This window comes from Acomys russatus, chromosome 1 (assembly GCF_903995435.1).
Source record: "Acomys russatus chromosome 1, mAcoRus1.1, whole genome shotgun sequence".
In the NCBI taxonomy this organism is placed as follows: domain Eukaryota; kingdom Metazoa; phylum Chordata; class Mammalia; order Rodentia; family Muridae; genus Acomys; species Acomys russatus.
Genome location: NC_067137.1, coordinates 85,938,287 through 85,954,129, shown reverse-complemented (window position 1 = coordinate 85,954,129; position 15,843 = coordinate 85,938,287). Strand labels below are relative to the sequence as shown.

At 42.8% G+C, this 15,843-nt stretch overlaps 1 protein-coding gene across 1 annotated transcript in view; it reads right to left on the bottom strand.

Moving 5' to 3' along the window:
• Syne2 (spectrin repeat containing nuclear envelope protein 2) overlaps positions 1–15,843 on the bottom strand; it is a 316,624-nt gene that overhangs the window by 147,509 nt on the left and 153,272 nt on the right. Inside the window, exons 46-49 of the mRNA XM_051147456.1 lie at positions 8,230–8,385; positions 6,940–7,205; positions 2,773–4,876; positions 1,071–1,393 (exon numbers count right to left, since the gene is read on the bottom strand). Of these exons, the coding sequence (XP_051003413.1) occupies positions 1,071–1,393; positions 2,773–4,876; positions 6,940–7,205; positions 8,230–8,385 (2,849 nt within the window). The remainder of the gene's footprint in view (positions 1–1,070; positions 1,394–2,772; positions 4,877–6,939; positions 7,206–8,229; positions 8,386–15,843) is intronic.

Here is a 15,843-nt window from a genome sequence, read left to right as displayed (position 1 = left end):
TTAGAACTCAAGTCCTCATGTTTACAAAGCAAGCAGTCTTACATGCTGAGCCATCTTCCAGCCCTCCCTTACTGTTTAATGACAAGTGCCAGCAAGGAGTCGGACAATTAGATTATGTATCCCATGCCCTGGGCTACCACACCCTTATATACCCCAGGGAGGCTCCTACACTGTTGCTCAATGTAAGAGACTGGAAACCATTCAAATGTCCTTTAACAGTTAGTTAAGTGTGCTGTGGAGAAGAATGTGACTGAATCTTACAGTCCAAGTGATGAGTTTGAAAAATATGGAGTTACAGAATAAAAGAATAAACATTATGGACAGGACATAAACACAGAAAATATTACAATAATATAAAGTTTAGGGCATAGGTGATTCCCTAATAAGGGGAGAAGAAAGAGCCCATGAGAGAATTCAATATAATGAGGTTTATCTTGGACAATTTGCTTATAAAGAAAGATGTCTGTTCTGTCATCACCTCTTATACTATCTACACATTTTATATATAGTATTATATGTATCAAATACTAAAAAAAAATTAAAGTTGATCAAAGTTTTAATATGGTTTTTTTTTCTTTTTCTTTTTTTAAGATTTTTAAACTTTTATTTATTTGTATAGTATTCTCCCTGAATGTGTGCCTGCAGGACAGAAGAGGGCCCCAGATCTCATAGATGGTTGTGAGCCACCATGTGGTTGCTGGGAATTGAACTCAGGACCTTTGGAAGACCAACCAGTGCTCTTAACCTCTGAGCCATCTCTCCAGCCCAAAGGTTTTTCTTTTGTTTTGTTTTTTGTTTTTGTTTTCCAAGAGAGGGTTTCTCTTGTAGTTCTGGCTGTCCTGGACTTGCTTTGTAGACCAAGTTAGCCTCAAACTCACACAGAGATACCCCTGCTTCTGCCTCCCGGGTGCTGGGATTAAAGATGTGCGCCACCACGCCCAGCATTTAACATGGTTTTCTTTGGTAACATTTTAAACCTTCCCATCTTCAGATTTTCTCTGATGTGCATGTGAATTCTAAAGACAAGGAAAAAAACGAGGTCCTGTTACCTAAAGGTGTGGGCAACCCACCTTTCATCCTCAGCCTCCTGGGCCTCCAGCCCTGCCTTCAAGGCTGAGTTCTTGGACTCCAGAGCTTGCAGAGCACACTGAAGTTGCTCTTTGGCTTCCGGGCTAGAGATAGCCTCCAATGTCTCTGTGAGGTTCCGTAAGTCAGCGACTGCCAACTGCAATTCCTCTTGCTTACAACGCATCGGCTCCAGTGATTCTTTGGGATTGTGAAGGTCTATTCTGTATGATAAAAGCATGGCTTCCAGGGACACAGCGGTCCCCACTGCCCTGGTGATTACCTCGTCATAGCGGCTTATGCTTTCACAGGCATCATCCAGGGCATTCTGGTGAATCGGAGATTAAACACAGTCAGACAATTTCCCAGCTTGGGGGATTTTTGCTATTCTCAAATATGATGCATTCACCCATTTCTCTGACTCCTAGGAGAGCTGGCTGCTCAATTCTCACAGGTTTTACAGTATTCTGTTAATATTTAAACATGAGTAACTAAAAGAAAAAAGTCGTATTTTCTAAGAAATCTAATTCAAATTTAAAATAGCATCTCGCTAATCCTGCCAGCTGGTATATAATTCCTACCCTAGAATTCTGGCACCAGGCTATGAGTTAAATAAAGCATTGTACGTAATATCTATAACCTTAATATCTATGAACACATAAAAAGCAGCCAAAAAGCCAGATCTCTTGTGTTTCAAATGAATACTATTTATCTGCCATCAATTGCAGCTCAGGCACATGACTGAATGTCCCTACACCTCAGTCTTGTCATGAAAATAGCAAGTGAATTTAAAGACCTCTTCCTGGCCAGCTCTAATCAAATTACTCATGGGCGGCATGAGTCATATAGAGTGCTTCTCCAAACTCTTAAAAGCAAAAGAAGTATTAGAATTTCTCAGCATTTCTTACAACACTATTTAAATAGCACACTTTATATTTCTATAGCATTCACCCCCAGTAGCTAATACCAACTCTTTGAGTAAGAGAAGCAAATTTCCCGATTCTACAGACTGAAGTCGTTACCTAAATAATAGACACAGCTGTGCCCCAATAAAACTTTATTTATAAACTAAGCACTATGGGCAGGATTTGGCCAATGGGTCTTACATTTAAATTAAATTAAGGATGCCTGCTGTAGACTTAGACAAATGGTGATTTGAATTCTGATTTATCACTACTCTACCTCACATGTTTCTGGGATTCAATTTTCTTACTTTAATTTTTTTTTTTTTTTTTCCCCAATGCTGGGAATTGGACCCGGGAGCTTTGCACATGCTAGGCACAAGCGTGCTGTCATGAGCCCTCGATTTTCCATTGGACAAGGCTAACAATAACAGCCTCCACCCCCAACTGCCAGCACCATGTAAATTCTAAATAAACATTAGTTATCACTTGCTGTTCTTTCTTCTACACCATACTTCTCCAATCTCAAAAAAAAAAAAAAATTGTTCTGAGGTCAAAGGTGCTAATGAGGGAAACAAAGATATCAACTCCATCTTTCTCTAATTTATGAGGCGCTCAAAGTCTGATACTGAATGAGTTAACATGATAAAGTGGCTCATGGCCTTTCTTTCAGACCGTTGCCTCCCTGCAGTGATTCCTCCTATAGAACCTGCACTGCCTTTACAAGTACTGCCAGTACAAATACCGGACCAAAACAACCAGTAAGGATCGCTGCCTTAAACCCCCAACTTCAAAGACAACTTACAGTGCGTAAATCAATGCTTTTGCTAAGCTCCGTTTGAAGACCTTCCATGTCACAGCGTTTGGCCTCCGCGCCACTGGTCCCCGAAGTGTTTTCTTCTCTTTGTTGCTCAGTGACCCTCAGGGCTCTAACAACACACACCTCTGCCCGAACTTGCTCACCAAATGCTTCCCAAGTCTCTTTCTCGTCTTGAATATGTTGAAGCCCCAAATTTACACATAAAGGTTGCTGGAGCCGAGACTTTATTTGCTTTAGAACATGTAGAGAATTTTCTAGTTTATCCTGGAAAGCCTCTTCACCCACTCCTTTCTGTTGCAATTCTAGCATCAGGTTCTGGAGGGCCTCGTGAAGCCTGGCATTTTCTTCTGCGTTTAGCTTTAGTTGCACCATCTGACTCTCTTTGAACGAGTCGTCAAAAGCCTCACTTTTGCTTAATTTCTTCATTATCTCATCACGCAAACATTTTGCTTTTTCAATTTTCTGAATCAAAATCTGTGCATTGAGCAAGGTACTTTCTGGCGACATGTTGGGGACTTGCAGCAGCGGTTCGGCCCTTTCCTTAATCTGCAAATCCACAGCCCCTATCTTACTTAGCAACGCTTGGTATCTGTCGTGCTCTATGAAAAACGTGTCCAGCTGCTTAATTTTTTCTTCCAGTTCCCTTTCCCTTTCAAACACCTGGGTTTGTAACTGTTCAAGCAGTGAGCCATCCCAGCTTAGCCCATTAGCGTCAAACACTTCTTCAGATGTCAACAGTTGGACGACACTGCCTCGGATAGCAGCCAGCTTGTCTTTAAGATCACTGAGTTCCTCTTTAGCACCCTGCTTCAGGTCCTGGTAAAGTGGGAGGGGTAGACCATGCTGGACAGCCTCAAGGTCTTTCTGAAGCATGGCTGCTTTTTCATAGAACTCTCTGTAAGACTTGATCTTGTGTTCAAGTTCGCTACAGTTATTCTGAATGAGCCTCTGGGCTCTGCTGGTCCTCGTCTTGAGACTTTTTAACTGATCATCCAGGAATAGTCTCTCAAACACATTTGCATCCTTGTAGGCGTTTGTGAGTTCCTGAAGATGTGCTGCGATTGCACTCTCCACATCTCGCAGCTGCTGCTGGGATGCCATCAAGATGGCCCGGCGACACTCCAGCTCAGCTTCCGTGGAGGCTCTTTCCCTCGTGGGAACCATCAGGGCTTCGCTTTGTTTAAGCGTGAGCTGAGCCTTTCCTATAATCGCAAACAATTTGCTTCTTTCTTCCAACTTCAATTCTAGTTGCTGTGACCTCTGAGTTGATTTTAAAAGCAGCATTCGGTATTGACTCTGTAAATCCTCCAGGAGAGTATTAAAACGGTCACTCTCACGTGCTTCAAGGCCGGGAGTGATGCCTCTGACCTCGTCCACCAGCAACTCCACTGCCTGCTGCTTACCCAGAATACCATCGTGAATCAACTTGCACTTTCTGATCTGAGAAAGGATGTCGTCGGGGAGAAGGGCAATGGAGGCGCCGAGCTCCGCCAACATGTTCTTGACCCACGACAGTGTCTCCTTTAGCCTCTTCCTAAGGTCAAGTTTCTTAACCTGATTTTCTACCTCTCGGTTCAAGGGCTCCAGTGCCTCCAGTTGCTTATTCAAATTATTTATCGCATCTTCCAGAGTTTTCTTATCCTTTTCTCCCCAAAGTCTCTTCATCTGAAGCTCAGCTTGCCGCTTTAAGCCGGAAATCTCATACTTGATTGCCTGGAGCTCAGCGGCTGCAGCGAGCACGTCCACACCCCCCTCCTGTTGCTTAGGAGAGTTCAGACTTAGCCTCAGCTGCTGTTGCTGCTGATGCAGAGAAACTTCAATGTCCTGGGCCTTCTTCAGGAGGCAGGTGAGTTCGCTGTGCTCTGTAGCTTGCTGAAAACACTTCCTGTGAGCCAGCTGCTCTACGTGCTCCCACCCACATTCAAGTTGCTTCGTTTGGCTCTCCACCAGCTTTTGATCCGCGGCCGTCAGGTGGCTGGATAAACGTGCCCAGTCCACGTGAAGCTTGCTCAAGGAGCCTTTTTCTTTCTCTACAGATTCCAGGAACTTCTTGATTTTGCCCAGATAGGTTGCACTGTCTAGTGAGCCTCTAGAAAGAAAATAAAAATAGAGAAGTAAAGGGAGAGGAGTAAAGAAAGGAGAGCTGTGTGTAAAAACGCTTTGTACATGGAAAACTTTTCCCCAAGCTTAGTCTAAGACACCACAGCAGCTAACGCGGTCTCCAAACCCCTTGTTATCACCCTTCCTTTCCATCAAGAATATCTAATCTTTTGAATGTAGAATTATTTTAAAGGATATTACTGAAAACAAAATCCACTTGATTTAAGCATAAAGCAAACCTTTATGATGAGAAGTATTTGCATATTAAGATCTATATATCTACCATTTGTTATTTTCTTTTTTAAAAAAAGATTATTTATTTATTTATTTATTGCATATGAGTGCTCTATCTGCAGAAGAGGGTATCAGATTCCATTACAGATGGTTGTGAGCCACCATGTGGTTGCTGGGAATTGAACTCAGGACCTCTGGAAGAGAAGGCGGTGCTCTTAACCACTGAGCCATCTCTCCAGCCCCCCATCTGTTATTTTCAAAGCCAAAGGAAAGATATGTTTATTTTTATTTCTGTGTGATGGGGGTGGGGGACTGATGCCATAGAGTGCATGGAGAGGCCAGAGGACAACTTTGTGGAGTTCTTCTCCCCGCCTACCTTTCCATAGTGTGATGGTTTACATAGGAATGCCCCAAACAGACTCCTGCTTTTTGAATGCTTGGCCACTAGGGAGTGGTACTGCAAGGAGGTGTGGTCTTGTTGGAGGAAGTGTGTCACTGGGGGCGGGCTCTGAGGTCTCAGGAGCTCAAGCCAGGCCTAGTGACCCACCTGCTCTTCCTGCTGCCTGACCATCTAGATGTGGAACTCTCAGCTCCTCCAGCACCATGTTTGCCTGTGTGCTGCCGCCATGCTGATAATGGACTAAACCTCTGAAACTGTAAGCCAGCACCAATTAAATGTTTTCCTTTATAAGAGTTGCCATGGTCATGGTGTCTCTTCATAGCAATAGAAATCCTGATCAAGACACACAGGTTCAGAGAATTGAACTCCGACCATCAGGCTTGGCAGGAGGTAACTTTACCTGCAGAACCATCCTACTGACCCCCCCATTTAAATGTTTTAATTTATATTTAAATTAAATAATTAAGATATGTAATATTCAATATGTGCTAATCTAAACTAATTATATTGGTACAAGGCAATATATGTATGTAATATATTTACACTATTATTTAATAAATTATATGTAAAGCAGTGCACAGTACACACACACACACACACACACAGAGAGAGAGAGAGAGAGAGAGAGAGAGAGAGAGAGAGAGAGAGAGAGAGAGAGAGAGAATGAATGAATACAATAAAGTTTTCTTACATATTTCAGCTATGGTTTGAATGCCTATGCTTTCCCCAAACAAATTATTTTATTGTTCTTATTTGTTGAGGTTTGTTTGCTTTTTAAAAACATGTATTTATTTATTCATGGGGTAGAAGACTTGTGTGGCAATAGTTCTCTCCTTCCACTAGGTCCCTAGTACCAAACTCAGGCTGCCAAGCCTGGTGGCAAGTGCCTTTGCCCATCAGGCCAACTTGCAGGTCTTTTGTTTGCTTTTCTGAAACAGGGTCTCAGGTGCACATGTTTTATGTTGAAAGCTAGGTGACCACATAATGGTATTAGGAGGTGGGGTCTTTGGGAGGTGATGGAGCTATGGAGGTGAAGCCTTTATGAACATGAGTGGCTAAGAGAAACCCCCAAACCCCATTCCTGTCCCCAGGCAAGTGCCTTGCTGCTCATTCTACCTGAGGAGGAAGACATGGCTGATTGACATCCCTGAACTAAAGGGGAGATTCACCAGACACGAAGTTTGCCAGCATCTTCGACCTTGGACCTCCCAACCTCAAAACAGTAGTAAATTGCTGTTCCTAAGCCACCTAGTCTGTGACATTTTGTTAGAGCAACCCAGACAGACTAAGCCAGCGTCCAACATGGACTTGCTCTCGATGCATGATGTCATAGTCCTGACATCCTTCTGCAGCATAAAATGGAATGCTCTGGGCCTGCAAGGGAGCGAAGAGTCCCAGCCCCGGATTCTTACACTTACATTTTGAGGTTTTCCGCTTCTATCAAGAAGGTGTTCAGGGAGGCTTCAGCTGCAGCCAGCTGCTCTTGAAAACCACCAAGGAGGCCGTACCGGCTTTCTGTAGTTGCCTTCAAGGTAAGCAGCGCCTGCAGCAGACTGCGCAAGTGGCACGTGTTAGATCTGGCCGTGGGCAGAACCGAGGCTCGCTCTTCCATTTGCTTGAGATGCTGAGATTGTTCCAGAAGTTCCGTGGCTGCTCTTTTTGCTTCTAACTGGGAATATAATTCCTAAAGGAAGTCACACGGATCAGCATGTGGACTCAGACACGCACAGTCATTCACTTCCCTCCCTGCCCTCCCTCCTTCAGATAACATGTCTAGCCCATGAGGGAGCAGTGAGTATCTAACGCATTCTCATGCCTCTGTCTGCTTTGCTAGAATTGCGTTAGGAGCTAGACCCCTGGGCCATCTTTTATTATCTCTTAGGAGACCTCATTGTCTTAAAATCCCTGTAATTTCTAGAGGAAAACTCAGCTTGTTTGTTCCCATCTATCACCTTTTCTCCTGGTTTTGACACATGGTTACTGTTCTGTAGGGTCATCTGAAATGACAGAGACCGTCCAGACCAGAGGCTCTCAACCTTCCTCATGCTGCGACCCTTGAGTCTAGTTCTTCATGTTGTGGTGACTCCGCCCCCAACCATAAAATTATTTTTGTTGCTGCTTCATAACTGTAATTTTGCTACTGTTATGACTGTAATATAAATATATATGTTTTCCAATGGTCTTAGGTGACCCCTGTGAAAGGGTTGTTTGACGCTCCGCCCTCCCAAAGGGATCACAACCCATAGGTTGGGAACTGCTGATCTAGAGTTTGATTTTTAAAAGCATGGTGGTATATAGGATTTTCAGGTTCAATAACTAAAAATACATTGTTACTGCAAATGAACACAGCAACGAATAAACAAATAACCCATTGCTAGGAAAAACAGACCTATCAGTAGATTTAAAACACACAGCCCTGTGAAAACATATGAGGATGACTCAGAGTCTCCAAACTCTCACTGAAGTTTCAGGAACTCTGTGGAACAGAAAGAAGTCGACTGTTCATTAAACTCTCCCACTTCTTAAACGGTTAGAGTTATACCACTTACTGATTAGTACATAATTATATAGTTACCAAATTGATCATCAGGCAAAGGTTAACTAAGACTTTTCACTCCATACAAGCAAGTTTTTGGTAATTAAAATATATTGTATTGCACTGGGTAAATGATGCAATCATGCTGTTAGTGTTTTTCATGTTCCCATACCTCTATCCCTTTTAATTGTTCATTTCTTAACATAATGTCCAATTCTAAAGGTTGATTTTGCAGCTCATTGACTTTCCGCTCATCTTGGGTGTTTTGCATGCTTTCTTGAACATTGAGAGAAAGTTGTTTTGACAAAATCATTTCCACAGCTGAGTTCTGAAAACATAAAAAGATTAATTGCTGAGCAGCCTACCTTCCAAATGAGCCACTTTCATTTTTCTTGATTAAAAACCATTCCAGTTGCTTCTATTTACTTGGGTTAAAGGCTTTAAGGAAGAGTATCTGGGTTCTACCAAAGACAGATTCTCTCCATATAATAATTAATACCTGCATTGCTCCTCCCTCCCCCAGTATGAAACATTTTGTCCTAGGAGCATACATTCTAGAATTGTTCCATTATACGTTGAGGTATACTATATAACCTTAAAGAAATAAAATAGACATGGAAGAGTCAACAGTCCCCAAATTTATACTTAGGATTCACAACCTGAGGAGGACTAGGCAAACAGGAGGTGCTCATTTTTATCTATCAGTAGTTCAAAACAAGTAGGTGAGAGAACAGCAAGATGTCACGGTACTGAGGATATATTAGGCCTTTCACCGGTTGTTAATGAGGATTGGGAAGCGGGGAGATGATTCAGTAAGTACAAGTGCTAGCCAAGCCTTCTACAGCCAAGTTCAACCCTCAGAGCCCACATCAAAAGGAGGAAAAGTCAGATGTGGTAACACATATCTGCAATGTGAGCATTTTCTACCTCAGCATTAGAGGTGGAAAGTGTAATGAGTGCACGTATATAAGAGTGTGTCCACATACCCCCATAACACTCAAGCATAACAAACAAATAAAAACTTAGTAAGGTGGGAAACACTATAAATGAGTAATTAATTTTTAAAATGTTTTAGGAATTTGTGGTTATCAATGGGGCATTTGTGTTCACTCCATTTTCAACCACTGTTTCTTTTTATTTTTAAATTAGATTTATTTAGTATATGAATGTGTGTGCACAAGTACATGTGTGCATGTGTTCGTGTGTGCATGTGCTTATGTGTATGCGTGTGTCTCTGTGTGTGTATGTGTGTGTGTGTGTGTGTGTGTGTGTATGTGTGTGCATCAGATAAAAACTTCTCTTGTTGAAGAAGACTTGTTTCTTTCCCTCTGGTCGCAGGGATTGATACCAATAATTTTGGGAGTGGCCGGGGATGGAGACACACTGAGAATCAAACATTTGTCTGGCATGTTCAAGGCAGGACCACACCAACTTTACAAAACATAACACATGGCAAACCAAAAGCAACGCCCCGCCCCCAGCAGTGTAATACATTAACAACAGGGGACACCATGCAGGAAGATAAGGGAACTTGTGATATTATCTTTGTAACTGTCCTATAAATATGAAACAGTTCTAAAATGAAAAGTTTACCTAAAATAAGCACCTGTCTGGAGTTTTGCCAGCTCTTAATGGTGAGAGAATCCAGCTGTCTAGGACTCCCGGTTTTGAAATAACGCTGTGTAAGTCTCTGCTTTGGTATGTGACAAATAATTATGATTTTGCAAGTTCCCTCCAGTTCTGAGACCCTAATTCATTTGGCCTCTAATGAAAACCTATGTAGAGGACAGCCTCACAGGGAGAGGTCCAGGGAGGCAGTGGAGGGAGAGGGCATGGAGGGTGGGAGGGCACACTGCTGCAGGGGATGCCTACCTCCTCTCACCTCCTTAGAAACCCCCAAAATGCACCTGGATACAAGAGACCCTGTACCAAAGGCCTAGGGAGCAGGCCCCAGGAGAGAGTTATCTATCACCGCCATCCACCAGGAGCCTAAAGCAGCTGCTCTCTCTTACCTGCTGAGCCGCTTGCCTGAGGGCCCCGGTTACCAAGGCTGACAGAGGGAACATTTGTAATGTCAGACTTCACCAGTCAGATAAAGTAGGCTAGACACTTCACATCACCCCCAAAATCATGTGTTCACTGACCCCCAAAGCCATTTTCACCCACAACAGAAAGGCCAACAGAATCCCTCAAACGAACATTTCCAGCGTAACAGGTAACATTCCTTTGGCTCACGCCAGGGAGGTTGGAACCCAGCGTGGGCCCTGATTGGCTCCTGGAAAGTTCTGTCCGCTTCCTCATGCCCTGCTCACCACTCTCTGCTGTATTTTATTTTGGTTGTACGTACTACTATGAAATGTTTTGTCTTAAATCATAAAACATTTGAGAAATATATGAAATAATAAACCCACATGACTGAAAACAAAGATTAAAGTTATATAATTTTCTACATTAAAGGAATTTAAAGCCACCCCAGTATCATCTCCTCTAACTTGTTCATCTCCCTAAACCAAAATACTCTCCCGTAGTAGCTAAATATATATCTTTACATGTTATAGTTGATATATTGTTATTTTAAGTTCTTATAGAAATTAAGACCTTGTACGTGCCACTTTATAATTTATTCCAGTTACTATATTTTGAAAAATCTAACAGGTAGACATCAACTGTGGTTTTTGTGGATTTGTTTTGCTCAATGAAGGAACGCATCTGTTAAGACTATTCCACTAGCTTTATTTCTGCTATTGTGACAAAAACACCCTGACAGAGAGCAACTGAGAGAACTAAAGGTTTGCTGTGGTGTATCGTTCCAAGCTACAGTCCACCATGGTGAGAAATTCACAGTGGCGGAAGCCTGAAGCACAGCTCCCATCACATCCGTAGTCAAGAGCAGATATGTGGTCACCAGCAACTGTCTTGGGGTGGAACGACAGCAAACTTCCATGCCCTCCTGCTATGACAGCAAGCTTCCATGCCCTCCTGCTATGACAACCAACTTCCATGCCCTCCTGCTATGACAGCCAACTTCCATGCCCTCCTGCTATGACAGCCAATTTCCATGCCCTCCTGCTATGACAGCAAGCTTCCATGCCCTCCTGCAGGGTGAGACCATGTTCCTGAGTCTAGGTGGAAGAGTCCTCGGGCATCCAGATTCCCAACCCCACCCAGCAGGAAGGAGGTCCCTCCTCCTGCCCAACTGTGTGATCAGACAAGGCCACATAGGAGGTGGGGCTCCCTCCCAGGGAAACATCAAGGGGGAGAAAAGGTGGAGCTATAGAGGAGAATCAGATGGAACATTTTAAACTAGAGCTGCAGTAACTGAAAAATAGGGGTCCGTAGATGAGATCAAGAACAGAATGGAGGGGGCTGGAGAGGTGGCTCAGAGGTTAAGAGCACTGGCTGCTTTTCCAAAGGTCCTGAGTTCAAGTCCCAGGAACCACAAATCAATCAGTGCACGCACGCCTGGTGCTCAGCTCAGTTTTCCCACTCGTACAGCCAATCAAATGTCAGGATGGGATGACTCACCTCAACCCAATCAAGAAAATTCCTCATAACCATGCCCAGAAGCCAATCTTACCTAGTTAATCCCTCACTGAGACTCTCTTGCAGGTAATTCTAGGTCATATCAAGTTGATACCTAGAACTAACAATCACTACTATGAACAGTGTCATTGCTTCCCAACTTTCCTATTATAGATGCTGCTGTGACATAGGCGCTTCTGCAGTCCGGCATGAACACATGCGTGTCTTTTCCCTTTTTCCTCTGGTATGCCTGCATAATTTTTTCACTTTTATTCCTGGTCCCTTGGTTTTGGAACAGGTCTCATTGATGCATAGTTGCTTTCGACTATTTGCCTAAAATAAAATTACTAGTTATAAAACACGATCTGTTTGACTCTCAGTAGATAGATAGTTATCGACTTGTTCTCCAGAGACTCAACTCTCATTTCTATTACAACCAGTATGGCCAGTCAAGAAGGCCAAGTCAATAATAATGTCACTGTCCTTTTTCCCAGTCAGGGGCGATGGTCCCATGACTATGATACGTGGTGACAACCAGATCCTAAATCCACCACCCATAACCTGCCAGCCAGAGGACAGATGTCCAAAGCCTTCCAATATGATGCAATGAGAAGCAAGTGTAAGGGTAAATATCACCATGACGGGCAACACCCTGGGAAGATGGCAGAGTGGTATGGCGGAGGGAAAAGACACTTGATGCACTGGCACAAGGAGCCACAGAAAAAGCCAAGTGTGGCCATGCATGCATCTGTAACCCCAGAACCAAAGGAGAGGCACAGAAATAGGAGAAACCCTAGGGCTTGCTGCTTGCCACCATGGTAGCAAAATAGCAGGCCCCAGGTTCAGTGAGAGACCCTGTCTCAAAGGAATAAAATGGAGAGCCATACGGGACACTCAGCGTTTTCCTCAGAACCCTGCATACATGAATATCAAACAGACATATACCACACACAAACAGACAAAACTAAAAGGCAGAGCTACTGCCTCCAAGCTGTATTTGTCTCTCCATGTGACTCTTTTTCCCCGTGTGACTCTTATTATTACAATGTCTAACATGTTACTATGACTTAGAAGGCAACCTTTCACCTCTCCTGTGCTCCAACCAAAGTTCTGGTTTTTTTTTTTTTTTTTTTTTTTTCCAAATTCCTCTTCCTCCCTCCTCTTTCTCTTCCTTCTTCCTCCTCCTCTTTCTTCTTCTGGTCTTTCTAAACAGGGTTTCTCTGTGTACCCTTGCTTGTCTGTCTAAGAATTCACTCTGTAGACCAGGCTGGCCTTGAACTCACAGAGATCCACCTGCCTCTGCCTCCTAAGTGCTGGGATTAAAGGTGTGTGCCGCCGTCACCTGGCAAAACACAGAGCTCATGAGCCACTGAGATGCCTCCCACTTTCTCCAAATCATATCTCCATCCAGGGCTCCCCATGCCCTGCCCAGGCTCTGCTTGCTCCAACTGACTTATGCATCTGTTTTAGGGTGTTGCATCCTGCAAACCCTCCCATCCAATCATCCAACAACTCTGCTAAAGGCTAACGGGGAGGATGGTTTCCTTCCTAAGTTTTTGTAACTGACTCTTATTTGCTTAATTTATTAATTAATGTGTCCCTCCATCTCCAGCTAAAGGATCTATGAGAACAGAGGCCATATCTACATTTGACTCTTTCTTGACTATTTAATCTTTTTTTTTTTTTAACTGAAGGGACAAAAACATGAATTCAAATTAGATTTTAAAACTAGGAATATGGGGAATATAGTTTTTTTTTTTTTTTTTGGTTGATATCAATAACTTGTGAATAATGAAGTACCTTGAAAGAAACTAAGGAGCTATCAATCTGGCAGCTATTGATTAGCCAATGGATAGGAACAGTGGAATTGGAGTTGGGTGGGGCCGTAAGTCAGTAGAGGTTTGAAAGAAATCCTGGCAGAACCCAAAACCCACAATAGCTCAGCAAAGGTCAGAGAGCTCGTGAATATATTTAAGACTCTGAAAGGTCATGGGGTAAAGAAAACCTATTTGAATTGTTTAGTTCTTATTTAGACTCCCAACTTTCTACCTATGCAGCTCCTTATGCAAAACATTAGGGCACAGTTTGGAGTGTCAGGCTAAGAAAAAAGGATGCCCCAGTTCCTGACCCATCTCTCTGCCCTTCAGTTCCCTAGCATGACATATAAGGATTAGGGCAGACACTTTCTTTTTGGCTTTTGAGACGGGGGTCTCTTGTAGACCAGGCTGTCCTCCAACTCACTGTGTGGCTGAAGCTGCCCTTGAATTCCTCCCAAGCACGCACATTATAGGCACGCGTCACCATTCCTAAGGGAGAGAGACACTGTATGCGGTTTCTTTGATGCCTAAGGATTAGGCCTTTGGAGCATGTTCTCACATGCACGCTGCTGATGGATGTGCTGGGGAGATCACTGGTCCTGGGAAAGAATAAACCCTGGCTTGGGAAAAACTTCTCTAAGACAAGGAGCATGATGTTAATACAGGCCAGAAGTATGCTTGGAAGATGGAGTGGACATAAGCCCCAAGAATGGGCTGTGTCATTCACATATGCATACATACCGTGAGTGTGTGTGTGTGTGTGTGTGTGTGTGTGTGTGTGTGTGTGTGTGTATGTGTGTGTGTGTAGGCTTTACCCTCCCACTAAGGTACCAGGATAAACAACAGCTGATGAGACCTCAATCCCTAGCGTATTGAACGCTACCCCACTCAATATGTGCTCTTTCCTTCCCTCTCAGCACCGACTCGAGCCGTGTCCCTGCTTGCTTACCCACACCTGGAAGCCTGGCACATTTGGCCCACATGTGTGATCATCTGTCTTCCAGGATTTATATACACATGCTTCTTATTCACCAAATTACAAATGCTCAGAATTTTTTTAAAAGAACTGAAAACCAATTATACGCAATGACAAGAAAGTTAAAAAAAATACAGACAAAAGGTTTCGGGTGTTTCGAAGCAATTATGTCACATAGATTGCAACTTAAGAAGAAGAATGGGACAAGAAAGATCATACCAATTAAGCAGAAATGTCACTCTAATTGTTTTTGAAAACTAATAAATTAGAAATGCATGATTTCCCTTGTTTTTTATTCACTATCATTTCCTTTTGATAATACATGAAGTCCTAAGAGATCAGACCGTCCTCACTGTTTACCACCTCTTGTTGGTTAATTCACTTGACCTTTACATGAGGGGGGTGGGCAGTTCTGTCTCTGCACATCTAACAATGCTTAGAAATCACATTTATACAACTACGTAGCATGCTTTGAATGGATGCCATGCAAACCCTCCCCACTTTTTCTCTTTTTGCCTCTAAGCCTGCCTTAATCACACCAATATTAAGACAAAGTTGATCGATGGCCCCAATCTAAAATATCTTGTTCTATCTAAATAAAATTGAGCAATGGATTCAGATACACGTCATCACAGTGATTGCTCGAAAGCACAGCTATGCTTTCAATAAAACTCAAATCAATGTTATTTACTAAAGGAAAATATTTACTACCCAGGACTACAAATGAGAAAAGAGAGCCAGAGCCAGAAAATGACAGAGATAGTAGAAGGAAGGGAGAGTTGAAAGAGTAATTTAAAAAAAAAGATTTAAAAGCTTTAAAAATCCTTCTAGAGACTATTTAAAATAATCTGTCAAGGGGCTGGAGAGCTGAACCAGTGGTTAAGAGTGCTCTCGCTCTACTGTGATGAACAGAGTTTGGATCCCAACACCTTTATTATTTGGATCTCAAACCCCTGTAACTCCACTTCAAGGGAGTCTGCATCCATAGGCACATACCTGCACACACAACACACACAGAGACGCACATATACATACATAATAAAAATAAGTCCTAAGAAAGTCTGATGAATTTGGCATGTAAAACAAACACTAATGTTTAGTACTACATTTAGAGCTATGAAAATTGTATCCTCACATTCTACCAGAACAAATGACACAAAAAATAGGTATCAATAAATATTTTACATCTATCTATCTATCTATCTATCTATCTATCTATCTATCTATCTATCTATGTGAGAGAAACTGTGGATGTGCCACAGCATGCATGTGGAGTCAGAAGACAACTTTCAGAAGTCAGCTGTGTCCGAGACTCTAGCTCAGGGCATCAGGTTTGGTGGCAAGCAGCTTTACCCATCAAGACATTTCACTGGCACTCAATAAATGTGTATAATGAATTAAGAGCTTACGTTTGTTACAGTAGGTATTTTGTTGTTTGCCTTTGTCTTGTGAGATAGGCTCTCACTAGATT